This window comes from Salmo salar, chromosome 02 (assembly GCF_965601325.2).
Source record: "Salmo salar chromosome 02, fSalSal1, whole genome shotgun sequence".
NCBI lineage: Eukaryota > Metazoa > Chordata > Actinopteri > Salmoniformes > Salmonidae > Salmo > Salmo salar.
Window position 1 is genome coordinate 74,414,508 of NC_138292.1, and position 18,667 is coordinate 74,433,174.

Sequence of the window (18,667 nt, forward strand, 5' to 3'; positions counted from 1 at the left end):
CCGATGAAACCCCCGGACAGGGCCAAACAGGTAGGATATAACCCCACCCACTTTGCCAAAGCACAGCCCCCACACCACTGGACCACACCACCAATCAGATCCCTTACAGCAGGAAAGGGAAACATTTGGCCTTGTGATTTCTGTCTGACATGATTTTGATGAAGACGGGGATGGTGATTGATGATCTTCCTCTCTCTTCCCCGACACAGGGATCTATGGAGTGAGATCAACTGGTCGCTGGTGGGGTTTGGTCAACAGGTGTGTCTACCTGTCAATCCTCTCTGCTCCGTGTGTCTGAACAAGCACAGCTGCCCCTCCGCCCACCAAGCCTCCCCAGCCAAGAGGCCTAAAGCTGGGTCACCTCGCTCACCACACTCCCCCAAGACCTCCAGGGTCAAGCTGGAACCTGGTTCTCTTGGTTTGGGGTTACCACCCCCTTCCTCCTCCTCCTCAGCCACACCTGTCAAAGAGGAACCTCTGGCTACCGCCCTCTCCCCTCCTCTGCTGCCCAGAAAAAGGAAGTCCAAAGCCAAAACCTTCTCTACATGATACGACAGAAGGGACTAGAATCCCTATAGAGATATAGGGTCCTTCCTCCCAAAGTGTGCACTTGTCACTTCCCTGACTGATTTGAAATGAGCGGTACTAGAAATATGGTGGTAACTCCTACTAGCCCAGTGGTATTAACTTCTTTAGCGGGGAGACCATTTTCAGACCGAATTTCTGTGGACCCCATTTATTTTGCTAGAATTTCACAACCCCACCCCAAAAAAACCTTCAAATCGTTACATTCAGATCAACTAATGACCAATTCATTATATTTTCATATTTATCAAACTGAAAACCAATAAATAAAAGTACTCAATAAAATTGTATTTTTCAAATGATCTCAAACACGTTTGTATATTGTCCCATACAATAATCGTCACTTTCATGTTTTGTTCCCAAAACAAATAGCGACCTGACAATACCACTGACATAATCCTCGCAGATATACCAGAGTGTCTAAGACGTGTAGGGGTCAGAGGTCCATTTGGAATTAACAATGTGAGTATAAGACACTCAGTGCCACATGTGATTGCGTTCCCCCTGGAAACTGACTGTCAGAATCCTAATCGGAGTTTGAGTTCACGGATAGAATGCACTTGATATCATTACACCCTTAAGTGACCACTGAATTGGGTTGATATTTCGCCATCTTTAATATGCTGATAAAATATTAACGCAACATCTTCAATGATTTTACAGAGTTACAGTTCATATAAGGAAAGTAGTCAATTGAAATAAATTAGGCCCTGATCTATGGATTTCATGTGACTGGGCAGTCATGTGACTGGGCAGGGGCCCACCCACTGAGTCAGACCATCAGAATGAGGTTTCCCCCCACGAAAAGGCTTTACTACAGACAGAAATACTCCCGTTTCATCAGCTGTCCGCAGACGATCCCGCAGGTGAAGAAGCCGGATGTGGAGTTCCTGGGCTGGCAGGGTTACACGTGGTCGTGAGGCCGGTTGGAAGTACCGGCAAATTATTTTAAAAATGACGTTGGATGCGGGTAATGGTAGAGAAATGATTCAATTATCTGGCAACAGCTCTGGCAGACATTTCTGCAGTCAGCATGCCAATTGCACGCGCCTTCAACTTGACAGCTGTGGGATTGCGACAAAACTGCACATTTTAGAGTGGCCTCATTGTCCCCAGCACAAGGCGTACATGTGTCATCAGGTTCTTGAAAATGTCCCACCTGTCAAGTGGATGGATTATCTTGGCAAAGTCAAAATGCTCACCAGCAGGGATGTAAACAAATTTGTGCGCAATTTCAGAGCTTTTTTGTGCTTCTGGAACATTTCTGGAACTTTTATTTCAGCTCATGAAACATGGGAACACTTCACATGGTGATATATTTTTGTTCACTATTGTTTAAGAATTCCTGAGTACTGTCCAATCAAGAGGGCTTGTTCAATCTTCTCTGAACCGAAACATCTGGTATTGTACTGCTGTCGAAAGTACAGTGATTGCTTAGTTTGCCAGCTCAGCATGTACAGTCGTGGCCAAAAGTTTTAATGACACATTCCTTTTCACAAAGTTTGCCGCTTCAGTGTCTTTAGATATTTTTGTCAGATGTTAGTATGGAATACTGAAGCATAATTACAAGCATTTCATAAGTGTCAAAGGCTTTTATTGATAATTACATGAAGTTGATGCAAAGAGTCAATATTTGCAGCGTTGACCCTTCTTTTTCAAGATCTGCGCAATCCGCCTTGGCATGCTGTCAATTAACTTCTGGGCCACATGACTGATGGCAGCCCATTCTTGCATAATCAATGCTTGGAGTTTGTCAGAATTTGTGGGTTTGTGTTTGTCCACAAGTTCAATGGGATTAAGGTCAGGGGAGTTTCCTGGCCATGGACCCAAAATATCGATGTTGTGTTCCGAGCCACTTAGTTATCACTTTTGCCTTATGGCAAGGTGCTCCATCATGCTGGAAAAGGCATTGTTCGTCACCAAACTGTTCCTGGATGGTTGGGAGAAGTTGCTCTCGGAGGATGTTTTGGTACCATTCTTTATTCATGGCTGTGTTCTTAGGCAAAATTGTGAGTGAGCCCACTACCTTGGCTGAGAAGCAACCCCACACATGAATGGTCTCTGGATGCTTTACTGTTGGCATGACACAGGACTGACGGTAGCGCTCACCTTGTCTTGTCCGGACAAGCTTTTTTCCCCAGATGCCCCAAACAATCGGAAAGGGGATTCATCAGAGAAAATGACTTTACCCCAGTCCTCAGCAGTCCAATCCCTGTACTGTTGCACAATATCAGTCTGTCCCTGATGATTTTCCTGGAGAGAAGTGGCTTCTTTGCTGCCCTTCTTGACACCAGGCTATCCAAAAGTCTTCGCCTCACTGTGCGTGCAGATGCACTCACACCTGCCATTCCTGAGCAAGCTCTGTACTGGTGGTGCCCCGATCCCGCAGCTGAATCAACTTCAGGAGATGGTCCTGGCGCTTGCTGGACTTTCTTGGGCGCCCTGAAGCCTTCTTCACAACAATTGAATCGCTCTCCTTGAAGTTCTTGATGATCCGATAAAACGGTTGATTTAGGTGCAATCTTACTGGCAGCAATATCCTTGCCCGCGAAGCCCTTTTTGTGCAAAGCAATGGTGACGGCACGTGTTTCCTTGCAGGAAACCATAGTTGACAGAGGAAGAACAATGATTCCAAGCACCACCTTCCTTTTGAAGCTTCCAGTCTTATTTGAACTCAATCAGCATGACAGAGTGATCTCCTCATCACTCACACCTGTGTTAAGGACAGAAAATCACTGACATGTAAGCTGGTCCTTTTGTGGCAGGGCTGAAATGCAGTGGAAAATGTTTTTGGGGGGATTCAGTTCATTTGCATGGCAAAGAGGGACTTCACAATTCATCTGATCACTCTTCATAACATTCTGGAGTATATGAAAATTGCCATCATACAAACTGAAAATGTATATTTGTCATTCTCAACTTTTGGCCACGACTGTACATTAGTCAACCCAGAATGTATTTTCTTTCCCATTGTGATAAGATAATTGATCTGTTTAAGGTTTTGACTAAAGTATTCCACTCTGAAACCATATAACTTTGTGAAATGTATTCGAATGAATAATTCTATAATGATGTGTTAAAGACTATAATCCAATACTGTGTGTGAGTAGGTAGACTTTTTAAGACTAGGACACTGTTACTATTTCAAAATGAGCAGGGCATAGTTGATAAGACGACCTTGTGAAAGTAACAGGAAAAGGGGCCTGTCCCTGTCGTCCAATCCCTGTCGTCCAAAGGTGACACGCCGAAAACCGTGCACGGGCGGGTCTTTGACCCGTAAATTAAAGACCTGTCCCCTGACATTGGGGTTCCATAACAGGCCGGCATATACCTAAGGTCGGCAGAGACGGTGACGGAATCCAACCAACATTGCTTTTCCCAGCCTACAAGACGAAGGTCAGTAAATCTTTATTTACGAATTTGGGGGAATGATTTAAGATATCTTGGATTTGATGTTCTAAATACTTGGAATTTATCAATAATAGGAGCTTAGTTATTCTACACAGATTCACTAAGGTGTTTTTACTTTGTGTATTAACAAAATCGATAAGGGAGCAGGTCCGCGAAGACCTGAGGTACATGTGCACTACCATAAATAAAACTAGCTTAATAATTGAGGTCAGTGTTTTACTTTGTGAAGTGGCCGAGAGGTTATTAAGGGATATAAAAAAATAGGACGGTGATTTTGTGCAAATAGGATAACTTAAATGGTTAATTAACAAGTGGTAAATTAACCAGGAGAGGCTATAAAATAGGTTTTGTGAGAGAATTACCGTCCTATGCGAACAAGATAACTCAAATGGTCAATTAACCTGTTTAGGATATGGGGGCAGTATTTTCACGGCCAGATAAAAAAACGTACCCGATTTAATCTGGTTATTACTCCTGCCCAGAAACTAGAATATGCATATAATTAGTAGACACCCTAAAGTTTCTAAAACTGTTTGAATGGTGTCTGAGTATAACAGAACTCATATGGCAGGCCAAAACCTGAGAAGAGCCCTGTCTGACCATTTCTTGGCCTTCTGTAGCCTCTTTTTCAAAAATACAGGATCTCTGCTGTAACGTGACATTTAAGGCTCCCATTGGCTCTCAGAGGGCGCCAGAACGTGGAATGATAACTCTGCAGTCTCTGAGCGAAAAACAGTAGGGGTTTGGGAGAGTGCTCCTTCTGAGAACAATGACACTGGCGCGCGCGTGCATGTGAAGACTCCATTTTCTTATTTCAGTGTTTGAACGGATACAACGTCTCCCGGTTGGAATATTATCGCTATTTTACCAGAAAAATCACATAAAAATTGATTTTAAACAGCGTTTGACATGCTTCGAAGTACGGTAATGGAATATTTTGTCGGATAGGGTCTTGAACGCAAGAACAAAAACGCAGCCATTTGGATATAACTATGGATTATTTGGAACCAAAACAACATTGGGTGTTGAAGTAGAAGTCCTGGGAGTGCATTCTGACGAAGAACAGCAAAGGTAATCCAATTTTTCTTATAGTAAATCTGAGTTTGGTGCGTGTCAAAATAGCTAGCCGGGCTATCTACTCAGAATATTGCAAAATGTGCTTTCACCGAAAAGCTATTTTAAAAATCGGACACCGCGATTGCATAAAGGAGGAGTTCTGTATCTATAATTCTTAAAATAATTATGTTTATCTTGAGTAATTTAGTAAATTCACCGGAAGTTTGCTAGTTCTGAACATCACATGCTAATGTAAAATGCTGGTTTTTGATATATGAACTTGATTGAACAAAACATGCATGTATTGTATAACATAATGTCCTAGGAGTGTCATGTGATGAAGCTCAAAGGTTAGTGCTGCATTTAGCTGTGGTTTTTGTGACATATATGCTTGCTTTGAAAATGGCTGTGTGATTATTTTTGGCAGGAGAGTACCCTGACATAATCTAATGTTTTGCTTTCGCTGTAAAGCCTTTTTGAAATCGGACAATGTGGTTTGATTAACGAGAGTCTTGTCTTTCAAATGGTGTAAAACAGTCATATGTTTGAGAAATTGAAGTTATAGCATTTGAGGTATTTGTATTTCACGCCACGCGATTCCACTGAAGGGCAGTGCTTGTGCCTCAGTGCAGGTCAGTGACTAGGTGGGACGCAAATGTCCCACCTTGCCCAGGGAGGTTAAGAACATTGTTAACTTAATTCACGTAACACATTGTCAGGTCATGAGCGTCACAGCACACTCTTAATCCCAGTATGTTTGCATACATTTTATTCAAATAATTTAGTGAGTCGTGTTGTCAGTAGGGCTCTATAGTAGCTGTTGGGTCATCAGTTCTGTTAATCTCATTGATTTGGGAGGTGTTTACCACCACATCTTGCCATGCCTTGGCCACACCATTCATCAGGAGATCATAGCCAGGACTCAATCCCTTGGAAGATGTTAATATCATTTAGTGGTAATGTGTCCTGAGCCCATTCCCTGATGAGAACTACAGGGGTCCATGACAGACTGAGGAACAAAAACCCAAAGCTGTGTAAAACAGTTACACTGATTAACAGCACAGATGGAAACTAGACCTCCAGAGAGCTGCTCTGTTAACTGTACCCCCAATTACATTGCTTAATGTACCCCAGGCTCATCAGTGTGACAAAATGCTCCAGAAAAGGGTTCTAATGAAAAACTTTATTTCCAGTTCAGCACTTGAAAGACGTCTCAAGGGTTGCAGGTGTGACATCAATGTCATCTTCTTCCATCTGTCGAGGAGCAAATCCATTACCAACATTTCGATTAAAGGAAGACTGGCTCCCTAAATCATTTATACTACATGTATAGTATGAGTCAATAATAATTCCAGATTTAAAATAGCTCACCAGCTTGGAACCCCTACTTGCAAGGGAAGACGTATTCTGTCTCAGCCTGGTCACCTGTAACCGTAAGACAGGTTAGTCTGAGTAAATGAAAACAAGTTGCCCAAATGTTCCTCAGAAGAGGGAGAAAAAAAAATGACATTTTGGGAGGGTTAGTAGAGCAACTTACTTGGCTGGTAGTAGTCATAGATTTTGACCACCGCTGGCTTTAGATTCTGTACTGGGAGCTCCTGTATGATGTCCAGGGTGATGTGGAAAGGCAATAGCGATGTCAGCTGTTGGGAGAAAAACAAACATATTGCTCATTATACAGCAAAATCTATTCTTTTTAAATGAAGCCCATTATATGGAGTGCCATGTGAATGGTTTCCACCTCACCTCCGTCAGGTACATTAACACATGGTCATCTTTGATATCAACACGATCCACTTGACTTGAACCCCTCAGCTGTGAAGACAAGTCATTGATATTGCATGGACAACAAAAAAAGACCACCATAGATAAAGGTCACACCACAACAACTCACCCTCCCCAAAGAGTCTGGATCTGGGGAAAACCCAGAGAGCATTTTCAAATCCACTAGAATCATATTGGTGGTGAGCTCCTTTCCATGATATCTGAGAAAGACATGATTGACAACCGCTTTTAATAATCAAATGCTTGGATTATTTTAGCCATAAAGACCAGGCTGCCAAATAAGCATTCTGACTGAAGGTCAATAACCTATACACAGGTATAATGACACTGATTCATTTGGGTCAAACCCATTCTGCAAGTCATGCTCCAAGATTACACATTTTAAAGAATTAATACAAATGGGTCCTTCATTCTTACCGAGACTGGAGCTTCAGCGTGACTCTGGGTCTCAAAGACTTGATGTTGCAGTCCACCTCTGGAGTCACCTGGATACTGAGCGTTGTGCTTCTGGTAGGAGTAGGGACGTTGTAGTGGAGCACCACCTGGGATAGAGAAGAGGAAGTCAGGGAAACCATCTTCCCTGTAATGTATATTAAAGCGCATCTTGCGCCACAGGACTGGGAGCAGAGATGTGTATTCACTGACCTGCACTGAGGCACAAGCACTGCCCTTCACTTCAACGCTGTACTTCCCTTCTGTGTCCTGCAGCGCCCTCTCCTGGTACAGAAGCTTGTTGTTTTGGTTCACATGGAAGAGGCACCGTTCCCCACTGGGAGACCGTAGCGTCACTGTGCTGGCTCCTCCTCTACTGAACACCCTGGTGGAGTAGAGAGCCAGGGCCTGGAGGGCCACCACGGTGTCCTAGACATACAGACCACAGGACAATACCTTCAATGACAAACACTGTTTTTAAAGGGTTGATTTTTCCAAATTGAACAGTTGCTAAAGTGACTATATCCCAATTCCCTGTACCAGTGGAAGTGAGCCTCACCAGGTTAGACATGAAGAACACAGAGTTCTGCCTGTACTAGTGCACAGGGTGCCATTTCAGACCACTGGTGTTTGGGAAGTATACCTGTGTGGAGGAGAAGCCTCCGTAGGCGTTCTGCTGCCTCACCAGCCACCTGACGATGCGGGAGGCGTAGCCCAGGTCAGAGGTAGACCGAGAAGAGGCACTGAGGGACGCCAGCAGAACGTAGGAGCTGATCTCCACCTCCAGGGAGGGTGAGGTCTCCGAGGAGGACTGGGACCAGTGCAGGAGACCCCCTGAGGAGCACACACACGTCAGGATAAGGACTAGCTTAGTCATCCTAATACAGACTAGACCAAACAAAGTTCTGACCTCCCCAAATCAACTTTGGCTGTTTGATTGGACAAAGGTTTGCACTTTTAGGAAGACAGCACTAACAGATATAGCTCACCCTCTTGAAATGAGATCGTGTCGAGGTGCTGCAGAAGCCGGGCCCGTGTCTCCATGTCACCTGCCAGGGTGAAGGTGTAGGCCAGCAGAGCAGTAGCGTAGGTGTTGGACATATCACTGGTGGAGTTCTTCAGGCAAGACAAGCTGTGGTCCACAACAGGATCCTGGAGCACAGAATAACAGCAGCACATTAAGACACAAGCCAGCCTGGACTGGGTTCCGTTCAAATTGTTGATTAGTGACAGCTTTTTGCTGAGGAAAGGGATCATTTTTTCCTTGTAAATATTATAAATTGTGTATATGCAGGGTGCCTTGGTCTCAATGGGATTCTTAAAATAAAGGTGAAAGCAGACAATACAAACAGATCTGGGACCAGGCTAGAGAGATTCAAGCTGGAGCACATATCAGTAGTAACAGATTCAGATCTGCTTATGTAACGCCCATTCTTTGTTATTTCATAGGCTACGTCATTGTAGAATCTTTACATGACAGTTGATTTCATACAGGAGGCTAAATTACTTGCGAGAAACGGTTACGTGGAGTGAAGCTACTTACCGACACGGACATGTTGAGCTCCAGCATTGAAGCAGTGATGTAAGCCGTCAGTGTGACTTCATCCGTCACTCCACCCTAGAAAACAATGTTAAAATACTAACTGCATCTAGCCACATTTAACATCCTTCAGTTTGTTAGCAATATAAATACCTTCATTCTGTTGTTCAAGAGCTTCCCTAAAGTTCTGAAACAGCCATGTTTGCCTTGTTGACGTTCCAACCAAGTCTTGGACTGCTCCATTGTCGCCGGGTCAACATAGATGAAAGACTGGGCTTTGCCAAAGGATCTCAAGACAAAAGCAGTCAGCCTGAAGAAAGAAGCGGATTCATTTAAAAGCCCTGACATAATATCGTCAAGCTCCAAGTCATGACATCACATGTCAACTGTCCTATCCGTCATTGAAACTACCAGTAGGTGAAAAACAAGCCAAGTACTCACCAGGTGTTCCCCAAGCCTTGTCCAAACGTGCTGTACGCACCATCAGCATTCTTGTAGTTCAGCTGCCTTTGGTAACCTGCCGGTGGGTTTTTAGCATGAACAGTGACCAAGTGGTTGTTCTGCTCCCTAACCCTGTTCATGGAGAGCTACCCTCCAACCAAGCTGTAATTAACCCCATTCAGCCAGCTAATTATTAGAAGGGGAGCTAGACCAGGGTTGGAGAGTCCTGCACTATGAGACAGTGTCAATATTCTACCATCAAATGACTTCAGTAGGAATCCATCTGTTATGTAGCTCCATCGTTACCATGACAGCAGGGTACACTTTAAAATAGAAACCTAAATCCTCTAGTTGGACAAATCCAGCCCGGTTTGTGGATTTGGTGTCTAATCAAGACAGATTTTAAGGGACTCTCCTACCACTAGTGAGGAACTTGGTGGCCTTGTCTAGGATGGCTGGCGTGAGCTGATTTGTATTCCGCAGGTACTCCAGGATGTAGATATTGGGGGAGAGCAGGGCCATATTCTGCTCCCCACACCCATACGGCATCTGCAACAGTCCATCCAGGTTGTTGAGGGCCCGACCCAGGATGTCCCCTACAGAGAAACAAGGGACTTCTGTTACACTGTCCTCTTTAGCAAACAGCAGCACTGGAGAAGGGTTGTCTTCCCACCACTACACAATGGTTTATTTTACCCAGAACAGAGAGGGAAATCCTAGCAGAGCCATCCACCACATTCTGGGGGAGTTGTACTTCCACCTCCTCTGTCAGAGCTTCTCCTGTGGACACAAAGATGCACTGAATGAAGATGATCACATCAACCACCGTGAACGCTGATTCATTACTGACCAGTAGGACACAGCAACCAGTTGTAGGTGTGGCTCTTCTCTGTTCCCTCAGCCTGGAGGACAGGAGAGGAGAGGAGAGGGATTCTTTTCAGAGGCAGTTACACCAGACACTATCTGTGCAACCTAACAGCAGTAGACTACATACCTTCACCAGCAGGCCCCGTGTGACTGTGTCAACGCGTCCTCTCTCCGGTACGTTCACAACCCCGTTGCCACACGCAGCGTGGGACTGGACAGCCGCTGCACTAACGGACACGTTCAAAACCCCTACACACAGGTTACACAACTCAGGTTGACATCCATTCTGCCGTTTCAACAGTTGAATGAAGACTAACCCAGGACAGAGGGGGCCATTGTCCAACTGAAGGTCTTTCGTCCATTGGCACACAAGCACGAGGAGTCCTGGACATCACGCACAGGTGTGAGAGTGTAGTCGGAGGAAAGAGCTGGAGTCACAGAAACCTGCCAAAGAGGAACACGTCGTAAGATAACATGGTACGACAAAAACAATACAACTCAAGAAACCATCCTGGTGCACTGTCGTACCATGATGCACTTGGAGAGGTAATTAAACACGGTGGCCTTCAGCTCAAAGCGCTCTCCCCGGATGACTGAGTAGGGCAGGGTGAGCTCCAGGAAGAAGGGCTGGAAGACCGTGAGCTCCACCAGAGGAGCCAGACCGAAGCCACTGGGGGCCAGGCAGAAGACCTCAGTCTCCCAGGTGGTGATGGTGTCTGGGACTGTCAGGGGGACATCTGCTGATCCAGACTCCCTGGAATACAGAGGTCAGAGTTCAAACAGAAAGCCACCAAGTGTACAATGGAGTAGGACTAATTTCAACACCATTTGTTGTTCCAAATGCATTTAAGCTTTATCTAACCAGGGACACCCATTGAGGTCAAAGGGTCTTTCCTAAGAGAAAGCTGGCCTACAGTTGTTCCTAATCTACACCACTGTTTTGATATGAGGCAAGAGCTAAGAGGGCTTTCACCAGAGGTCAGCCTCACTGCGCAGAGCACTTACCCAACTTCCACAAGATCCCAAATCCACGTCTCAGGGAAGAATGTACGGACCGTCTGTATGGGTGGCGGAGGTGGAGCGGCAAGTGCCACAGCCATTTCACGTCTAGGACCCGCTGATCCAGGCCTAGCCATTTGGCTGTAAGCTACTACTAACACAAAACATGCCCATTATTGTCAAGTTAAAAATGGACTGAATGCTGTGCTCAGACCAGTTTAACCAGGCTTTGTTATTCTAGCAAAAGGTAATCCATTTCCCAAGGTTCATTAAAGACTTGTGGCAATGATGAGAATAAGGACATCTCACCATAGGAGCGACGGTACTGGTTCCCCTGGTAACTGAGGCAGGAAGGTACTCTTATATCCAGGTTAGTCGCTAGCTTCAGTCCCAGTGTCTAGAAATGTCAGAAACAACTAATTATTAATAAATGTCCGTTTGTCATTCTATTAAGTTTAACAGTGGAAGATGAACACATTGTAACAGTTGAGAAAACAGGGCAGAAATATTTACCTGAAAAACTGCATAAGGATCATTTGTCTCCTCAGACGGTCCATATGGGTATGGCATTATGAATCTCCTTGGTCTAACACGTAAACATGCTACTGGATCTTCAAGCTCGTAGGGAATATAGGTCGTCTCCTTGACTGGTAACAAATCAAATATCTGGAATGGGACAAGAGGGAGGCTTGAAATTCTCTTGTTCATTGGGGACTGAAAGTGGGAGGACTACTTGCCCTTGAATAAAAGGACACTCAATTTTGGTTTTCCATTGCTAAACGTCAATAAGGAGGTGCTTTCCAGTTACCCAGAGTCAATAGAAAGTGGGCGTCAAGCCAGAGAACGAGTCTCATTACATTTGATAAAAGCTCCCCAAATAACCAGTGAACAGATCCACTCCATGTCTGCTGTAGTCACTGGTTGTATTCCCAGCACCACCAAAACTGTAGGTATGGTGGTACCACTGTTGTTCACTTCAGGAGCTCCGTTACCTTGTCAGCATCCAGCCTCTTCCCTGGCTCCATGATGCCAACACTCTGGTCCACAGCACTGAGGCCACAGAGGGAACCGGGCTGGGCCGAGAGACGCAGGGTGTTCTCCTCCCCTGGGACAGCGTTGGAGGGCGAGAACGCCACCAACACCTGGCATACACATCAGATACCATTACTCCAGGTATGATACAGTCTGCATGGAAATACTGGACACCTTTCATAAAGTGGCAACAATGACAGACTCCTGCACACACCTGGTTCCTGAAGCATTTCTCAGTGGGGAAGTTCATGCTGTGGGCAATGACAGTCTCACTGGGTAGCATACTGTACACCAGGAGCTGAACCACCGGTGCCATCTCTGGAACCACTGCCAACTTCAAGGTGACGTCACCCTCAGCTACTGCAACGCAAGAGCAGGTCACTGTCATCAAGCACCTTCCAGAACGGTCAGAATCACTTAATGAAACTCACTCACCAGGACTGTCCTGCTGCACAGTAACATTGATGTGTCCATGCTGAACTATGACCCCTCTGGATAAGGCCTGGAGGGAAAGGGAACAGTTCTCAGCAACTCAGAGGAGCCACTGCAACCTGGTAAACAAATCCAGGACTCCAATTAGTATGATACGTTATGTTGTGGATGTCCATCATCCATTTCATATAGGCTACGAATTCCAATTTGTAACATGAGCTAGCTTGGGTTACCGTGGTTGATTAGGAGTATTGGTGCAGTATAGGAACATCCTTCCTTTGAAAGTGTGGCTGGGGCAACGTCTGAAATGATCCTGGTCAAAAGGAGTGCAACTAGGAAATATGGTGCCATTTCAGAGGCACCATGGGTTTGCAGGTTGTTCCTGGTTCTACTCACCAGGTAGAGGACATCCACAGAGCCCTTTGGGACAGTCTCCCCTACGATGGCATAGCGGATGGTGATTGACACTGCCTGCCCACATGCCAGTGGTTTCTCCATCTTCTGAATAGCCAGGGAGCTGGACGGTTTACTGTCTGGGGCAGCGGGCTGGATCAGTGAGAGGACGTGTTGCCCTCTGTTGAAATAGGGGACCCTGTATCCTGGGTACTCCACTTGTGGGGTGTCACTCACCTGGAAAGGAACAAAAGGAAGAGTCTAACTAAAGGCCCAATCCTAAATCAACCCCTAGACCCCGTCCTATATACAGTGGGGATCTGAGAGGATGACGGGAAACAATACAATAACAGATCCACCTTACTTCCACCTAGCCCATCTTGGTCACAGCACGTTAGGGTCATGGCCTTAGGGCAGCGTTTACCCCCCCCCCCCCCCCACAACACTGCACAGCTGATTCAAATCTGGATGAAGAGTTCATTATTTGAAGTCAGCTGCGTAGGGCAACAAACTAAACACGCACCCCTTACGGTCTCCAGGCATGGAGTATAAAGTCTCTCAAACCGACAAGGAATCATACTTACTACGAGGTTAATATTCTCTTTGGGCATACTGGTTGTGTTGACCGAGAACCTGGCAATACCACGACTGTCCGTGGTTAGGTTCTGTAGTCGTAGATATGAGGACCAGCCTTTCTCCTCAAACAGGTAGACTAACATGTCAGAGATGGGTGTGTTGTTAAAGCGAACAGCATTTATCTGAGGAAAAGGTATGAATGAAGTGACACCACATACTGGTACTTCAGGAAGCAGGACAAACAAAAAGCATCCACAAGAACACCATTTGGACTTACCTTGCCTTCGATAATTGATCCATGCTCATAGATTTGGGGTGTGTCAACAAATGTGAATTCTCCAATCACATAGGAGAGCTCTACATTTTTTTCCTCTGACAGTGTAATACCTGTCAAATGAAGACAAATAATAGGATGCTATATTTCACAGCCTTGAGCCAACGCAGAGTAACCCAAACTCAGTCCTGGACCCCCCCCCCCTCCCCCGGGTGCACCTTGTAGTTTCTTGCCCTAGCACAACAGCTGATTCAAAGCATCAAAACTACATTACCAGATGGTTATTTGAGTCAGCCGTGTAGCGCTCGGGCAAAAACCAAAACGTGAACCCAGGGGGGGCCCCAGGACAGTTAGGGAAACCCTGATCTAATGAAACAGGCAATAGTTACATTGCCATCAGCTGAAGTGAAATGAAGGGTTTGTATTGAGTAAATTACATGATGCATCTCATAATGATTGTGATAGAGGACTTGCCTGTCCCCTCCTCCTGAACTTCTGCACGGAAACTAAACACGTCTCCCAGCAATTTCTCTCCTGCATTCTTTGTGAAAATTGCCAAGTTGAAGGCATAAGAAGCACAGCCAGTATGGTCCATCTAGGAAAAGCAAGCAGAACCACACAAAAACAGATTTAAATGTAATCCGTTGGTAAATACAGCACTACTAGTTATAGGAAAGCATACAAACCTCTATTGACTCTTTGTGGCATGGAGGTGTGTAATCAGGAACTCCTTGTGGATTTCTCTCATCAATTGTTATTGGTATCACTGCATTGTCCACCAAGGGTCGGCACAACTTCACCCCTGCTTTACCAGGTACAGGCTGCCCATACGTGTATCTGATTTCAATTCACAACAAGACAAGTGTCAATTTCCTACATCCAGTTACCATATTAAAAACAGAACACCTAAAGGCTTTAAGTCACGTATTTAACATGGTCAATGAATCTGGACCTGTCTTCATAGAGCCTCAGAATGGGATCAGTTTTAACTATAGATCATAATGAACAAGGTCACATGTCAGGGTGGGACCTGATCCTAATCCCAGACGCTTTATGACCTAAGAACCCGCTGTTCATGTAAATGCCACTAACAAATCTCAGCAGCACTATAGGTCTTCAATTAGCATGGCTCATTAATGCATATTTCGATTTTAAACAATTTCCACATGAAGCTACAGTACTAGCAGAGGCTGCTGCCTACAGACTTGAAATCATTGGAATACTAGTCACACCATCTCATATGTATATACTGTATTCTATACCTCTGACATTGATCATTCCTTAGATATTTGTGAAATTGTTACATATTGCTGCACCCGCGTTGTGACCAATAAAATGTGATTTACTTGTATTTTCAAAGATCCAAATCCTTACTTTCAAATGTGAAAGTAAATTAAATACTTCTAATAGTATTTCAACCCAGGTCTGCATTAGCGTAATGAGACTAGAATGACATTTAGTGGACTAACTACAATACATTGCAAATCACCAATAGTGTTTACTCACTCTGCACACACTTTCACTTCATACTCTTCTTGAACAACGCTGATCTTGTCAGTGAGGTTCATCTGGATCTCAAACTTGGGCAAAACTACAGAGAAAAAGAACAGCAGTCAACTCTAGAACGTTCCAGGATTGTGATGCATCCATTCAACATTACCTAGCATGAAAGAGAAACTCAACCTACCATACTTTTCTACTTTGAAGTTGTGGTAGATTTTCTCTTCACCAATCCACACTACAATGGTATAGGATCCTACAGGTGCTTCAGAGTTCAGGGGGTGAGAAAGCTGCAGAATGTTGCCACTGGATGTAGTGTTGACCCACTGTCCAATCCGGTTGCGATTAACATCCTGTTGGTTCATAGGAAGGGGAACCTTCAGCAGGACAAGGAGTCAGCTCTATTCATGACATTTCTATCTGCAACATGCATTTACTGAAGGGGGCCCAGATCACACAAAGCTGACTGGAAGTCTTTGGCTACGTTCTACAGTAGGTGGAAATGAGGACCTAGCTAGCTAGCTGGGGGAGTCATAATGTTGCAGTATTTACACTGACAGTCAACATAAAGTTAGACTAACAAGGATCTTACCTCAAGTTCCACAATGTTGTACTGTGAAGGGCAAAGACAAGAGATGGGTTCATGTTTCATTAATAACACCAATTCCAAAACAGCAGGGGAGCATAACTGTCTACAACCACAGGAACTATTGGCTTGGTCGCTTAACGTAAACATCACATGTAGCATTTGCACTGGGAATGGCAATTCAATCTCAGGAAGAGATGATTCTATTCTGACCAACATGAATGGAAACCCCATGTCCTGGCTGGCTGCTTGCTGTACATAGTGTCACATAATACCAGATTGCTATGGCCATCACAGTATTGCCACACTTCTGTATTTGGCTTTGAAATAGTAGAGACTGACCTAAAAGACTATTTTCAATATTATATTTCCAACTCACCAACTGATTGACAGGGCTAAAATTGGTATCCAAGGTGACGACTCTAAAATGCACTGTAGACAAACACAATAAGAATATTAGAAAATTCCAAGGATTCCCAGAAATACTGGTTGAGGATTTCCATCCTGAGTGAACCCAGTGGGTTTACTGCATCTGCACCACATTCCTGAACAACGAGGCTCTTCAGATGTCTACCGTTTCCCTCTACAATCCTCATAAGCCACGCAGAGTGGACAGGACCAGACCAGTGGCTCTAACATTACCCGTTTGTCCTGGGTTGTAGATTGGTTTGTCCGTTTGGATGAACGTCATGGGGCCGTAGGGTTTGATCATGACCCTTCTCTCCTCTGTTGATAGAAATGTTACCCCTCGAACCTCCACCTTAAAGTTGTGCACTTCGTCGCTCTTCACATGAGGGGCCTGTCAGAGACCGAGACAGAGCAACACCGGTGAACTAACGGACCGATAACATAGGACATTAAAATGTGGTGCCGTGTGGCCCAGCTGGTAAGAGCGTGCCACTAGCAACTTCAAGGTAGAGCGTGTAACTCCTGCAGGGATCACATTATGCACTCAGCGTACTTTAAGTTACATATATAAATTGTTTCCATAGTATATACACTAGCATGCAATCAAAACCTGAATCGGAAGAAAAGTTCTGGTAGGCCACAAGCTGGCATTGCACAAACAACCTAAGCGATGCATCAAAGCTGAGAAGTACAGTACACTCTTATTGGAATGGCTCTAGATGTCCACCAGTGCTGGGCTGACCTGAAACTGGAAGCAGCGGTGAAACTCTTGGTCAGAAGTCTCGTGGAGAAGTGTTTTGTTCTGCCCGTCGGCCATCAGAGATATGGTCATGACCAGGGTCTCGTTGGGCTGCAGAAGGCTGGCACAAAGCTTGGCCTCTGAGCCTGCCTGGATCACTGCAGGAATGGCTACCATGTAAACCCTACAGAGAACACACCCGGCAACGGGAAAATCAGTACACCTCTAAACACAAAGCCAGGTGAAATATACAGGGGGGATAAAGATCTGCAGAAAGGGTAGATGAAAAATGGCTCTAAATCTGCTGACAGAACATTAAACCGAGACAAGCAAGTCTAACTTGTGACTGCAGATTTACTTACGGTCTTGGAGTCTCTTGACAGACACAAAGCCAGTGAATGCAGGCAAAGAGTATCCATCTCCAAACCTCAAGCCCAGGAAGAACCATGACTAAAGGAGAAAAATAAACCACCAAGTCCGTTATGACCCAGTATTCCTACATGGAGAGAGAGACCTAACAATACCATTTCAAATTCTTTCCTGGGCACTGCAAACCTTGCATTCCATTCATTATCAGAAGCAGCCACCCACTGACATGGTCTCAGACCATTTCATACGCAAAACCAAAACACTCAAGTATGATATATTACATTTTATATGGTTTACATCTGTGGATGCCCGTCATCCATTTCGTATGATGTGTTAAAAACCATGCAAAATGGACATTTTACAAATTACAATTTGTTGTGGCCAACATGAGCTAGGTAGCTAACATTATCTAGGCTAAACATTAGGAGTAAAGTTAATTAGCATGTTTGCTAACCTTAACCCTTTTACCTAAGTAGATGAAGTTGCTTTTTACCCCAAATGTTATACTTCAGTTTTATTACACCCACCCCGCCACTCTTTTTGCTTTAAGTAGCCGTCTTCTGTAAAAATACTAAACGTAACATTCCCATATGGATTTCAGTCTCGCGGATTTACATTTATTATGTTACATATAGTCAATGACACCAGGCTGCAGACACAGGTCGGTAAAAAGGCTCAATTGCACGTAGGTTAGCGTTTTACTTCTAGACCGAGTTACAGTATCTCGGTCTAGAAACTGGGCGCCAAACACAGATTGCAAAAGTATGTCTTTCGCATTGCATTTGGTATAGCCTGTAAAAGACCAGATGTAAGTAAAAATGCAAGGCAGTAACTTGTTTTGTTAATTGATCGCGGACCTGTTGTTTGGGGTATAAGATTGCGCCACAAGTTGCTATAGCACCTGTGACCAAGGCATACTCACCACAGCGGATTGTTTGTGGACTCAGTCGAAAGTAAATATCCCCCGTCGGTCATGTCCCTATAAATATCCTTAGTTCCGGACTTTTTTCTAATTACTAAGCGCTCGCACCTGCTGGATATTCAGGGAGTTCGATTAGACTGAACGGCCATTTCAAATGCTCGATCATGTTGTCAACAAGGCAGCATGGCGCGTACAGTAATTCAGGAACATAGGTCTACAACATGTATTCTATCCATCAAATGCTGAAGCACATATGGGGTTTTTATCAAGACCAAACCCTTTTAGGCCTATGTATATGAACACTCCCAAATCATTACTCC

The 18,667-nt window shown here is 44.7% G+C and overlaps 1 protein-coding gene across 3 annotated transcripts; it reads right to left on the minus strand.

Moving 5' to 3' along the window:
• Positions 1–6,215: 6,215 nt before the first annotated feature.
• Positions 6,216–18,454, minus strand: LOC145862549 (alpha-2-macroglobulin-like). Of its 3 annotated transcripts, none has more exons than XM_082966944.1 (37): positions 18,348–18,454; positions 17,419–17,506; positions 17,060–17,240; positions 16,552–16,708; positions 16,289–16,341; positions 15,916–15,936; positions 15,511–15,676; positions 15,330–15,414; positions 14,510–14,660; positions 14,298–14,418; positions 13,827–13,936; positions 13,558–13,731; positions 12,977–13,210; positions 12,584–12,650; positions 12,363–12,505; positions 12,109–12,258; positions 11,630–11,782; positions 11,426–11,513; positions 11,123–11,270; positions 10,646–10,871; positions 10,435–10,561; positions 10,245–10,366; positions 10,101–10,152; positions 9,947–10,030; positions 9,670–9,846; positions 9,251–9,326; positions 8,963–9,119; positions 8,813–8,887; positions 8,259–8,421; positions 7,913–8,103; positions 7,483–7,698; positions 7,255–7,379; positions 6,947–7,037; positions 6,799–6,867; positions 6,590–6,695; positions 6,424–6,477; positions 6,216–6,306 (listed from the first exon to the last, which is right to left on the minus strand). In XM_082966944.1, the coding sequence occupies exons 2-36, from the start codon at positions 17,502–17,504 to the stop codon at positions 6,437–6,439; spliced, it is 4,386 nt and encodes a 1,461-aa protein (XP_082823070.1). In that variant the 5' UTR covers positions 17,505–17,506; positions 18,348–18,454; the 3' UTR covers positions 6,216–6,306; positions 6,424–6,436. The 3 variants fall into 3 exon arrangements, with proteins under 3 accessions (XP_082823070.1, XP_082823066.1, XP_082823061.1); XM_082966940.1 differs by having other exon boundaries at positions 11,123–11,267; positions 12,363–12,508; XM_082966935.1 differs by having other exon boundaries at positions 12,363–12,508.
• Positions 18,455–18,667: the final 213 nt, after the last annotated feature.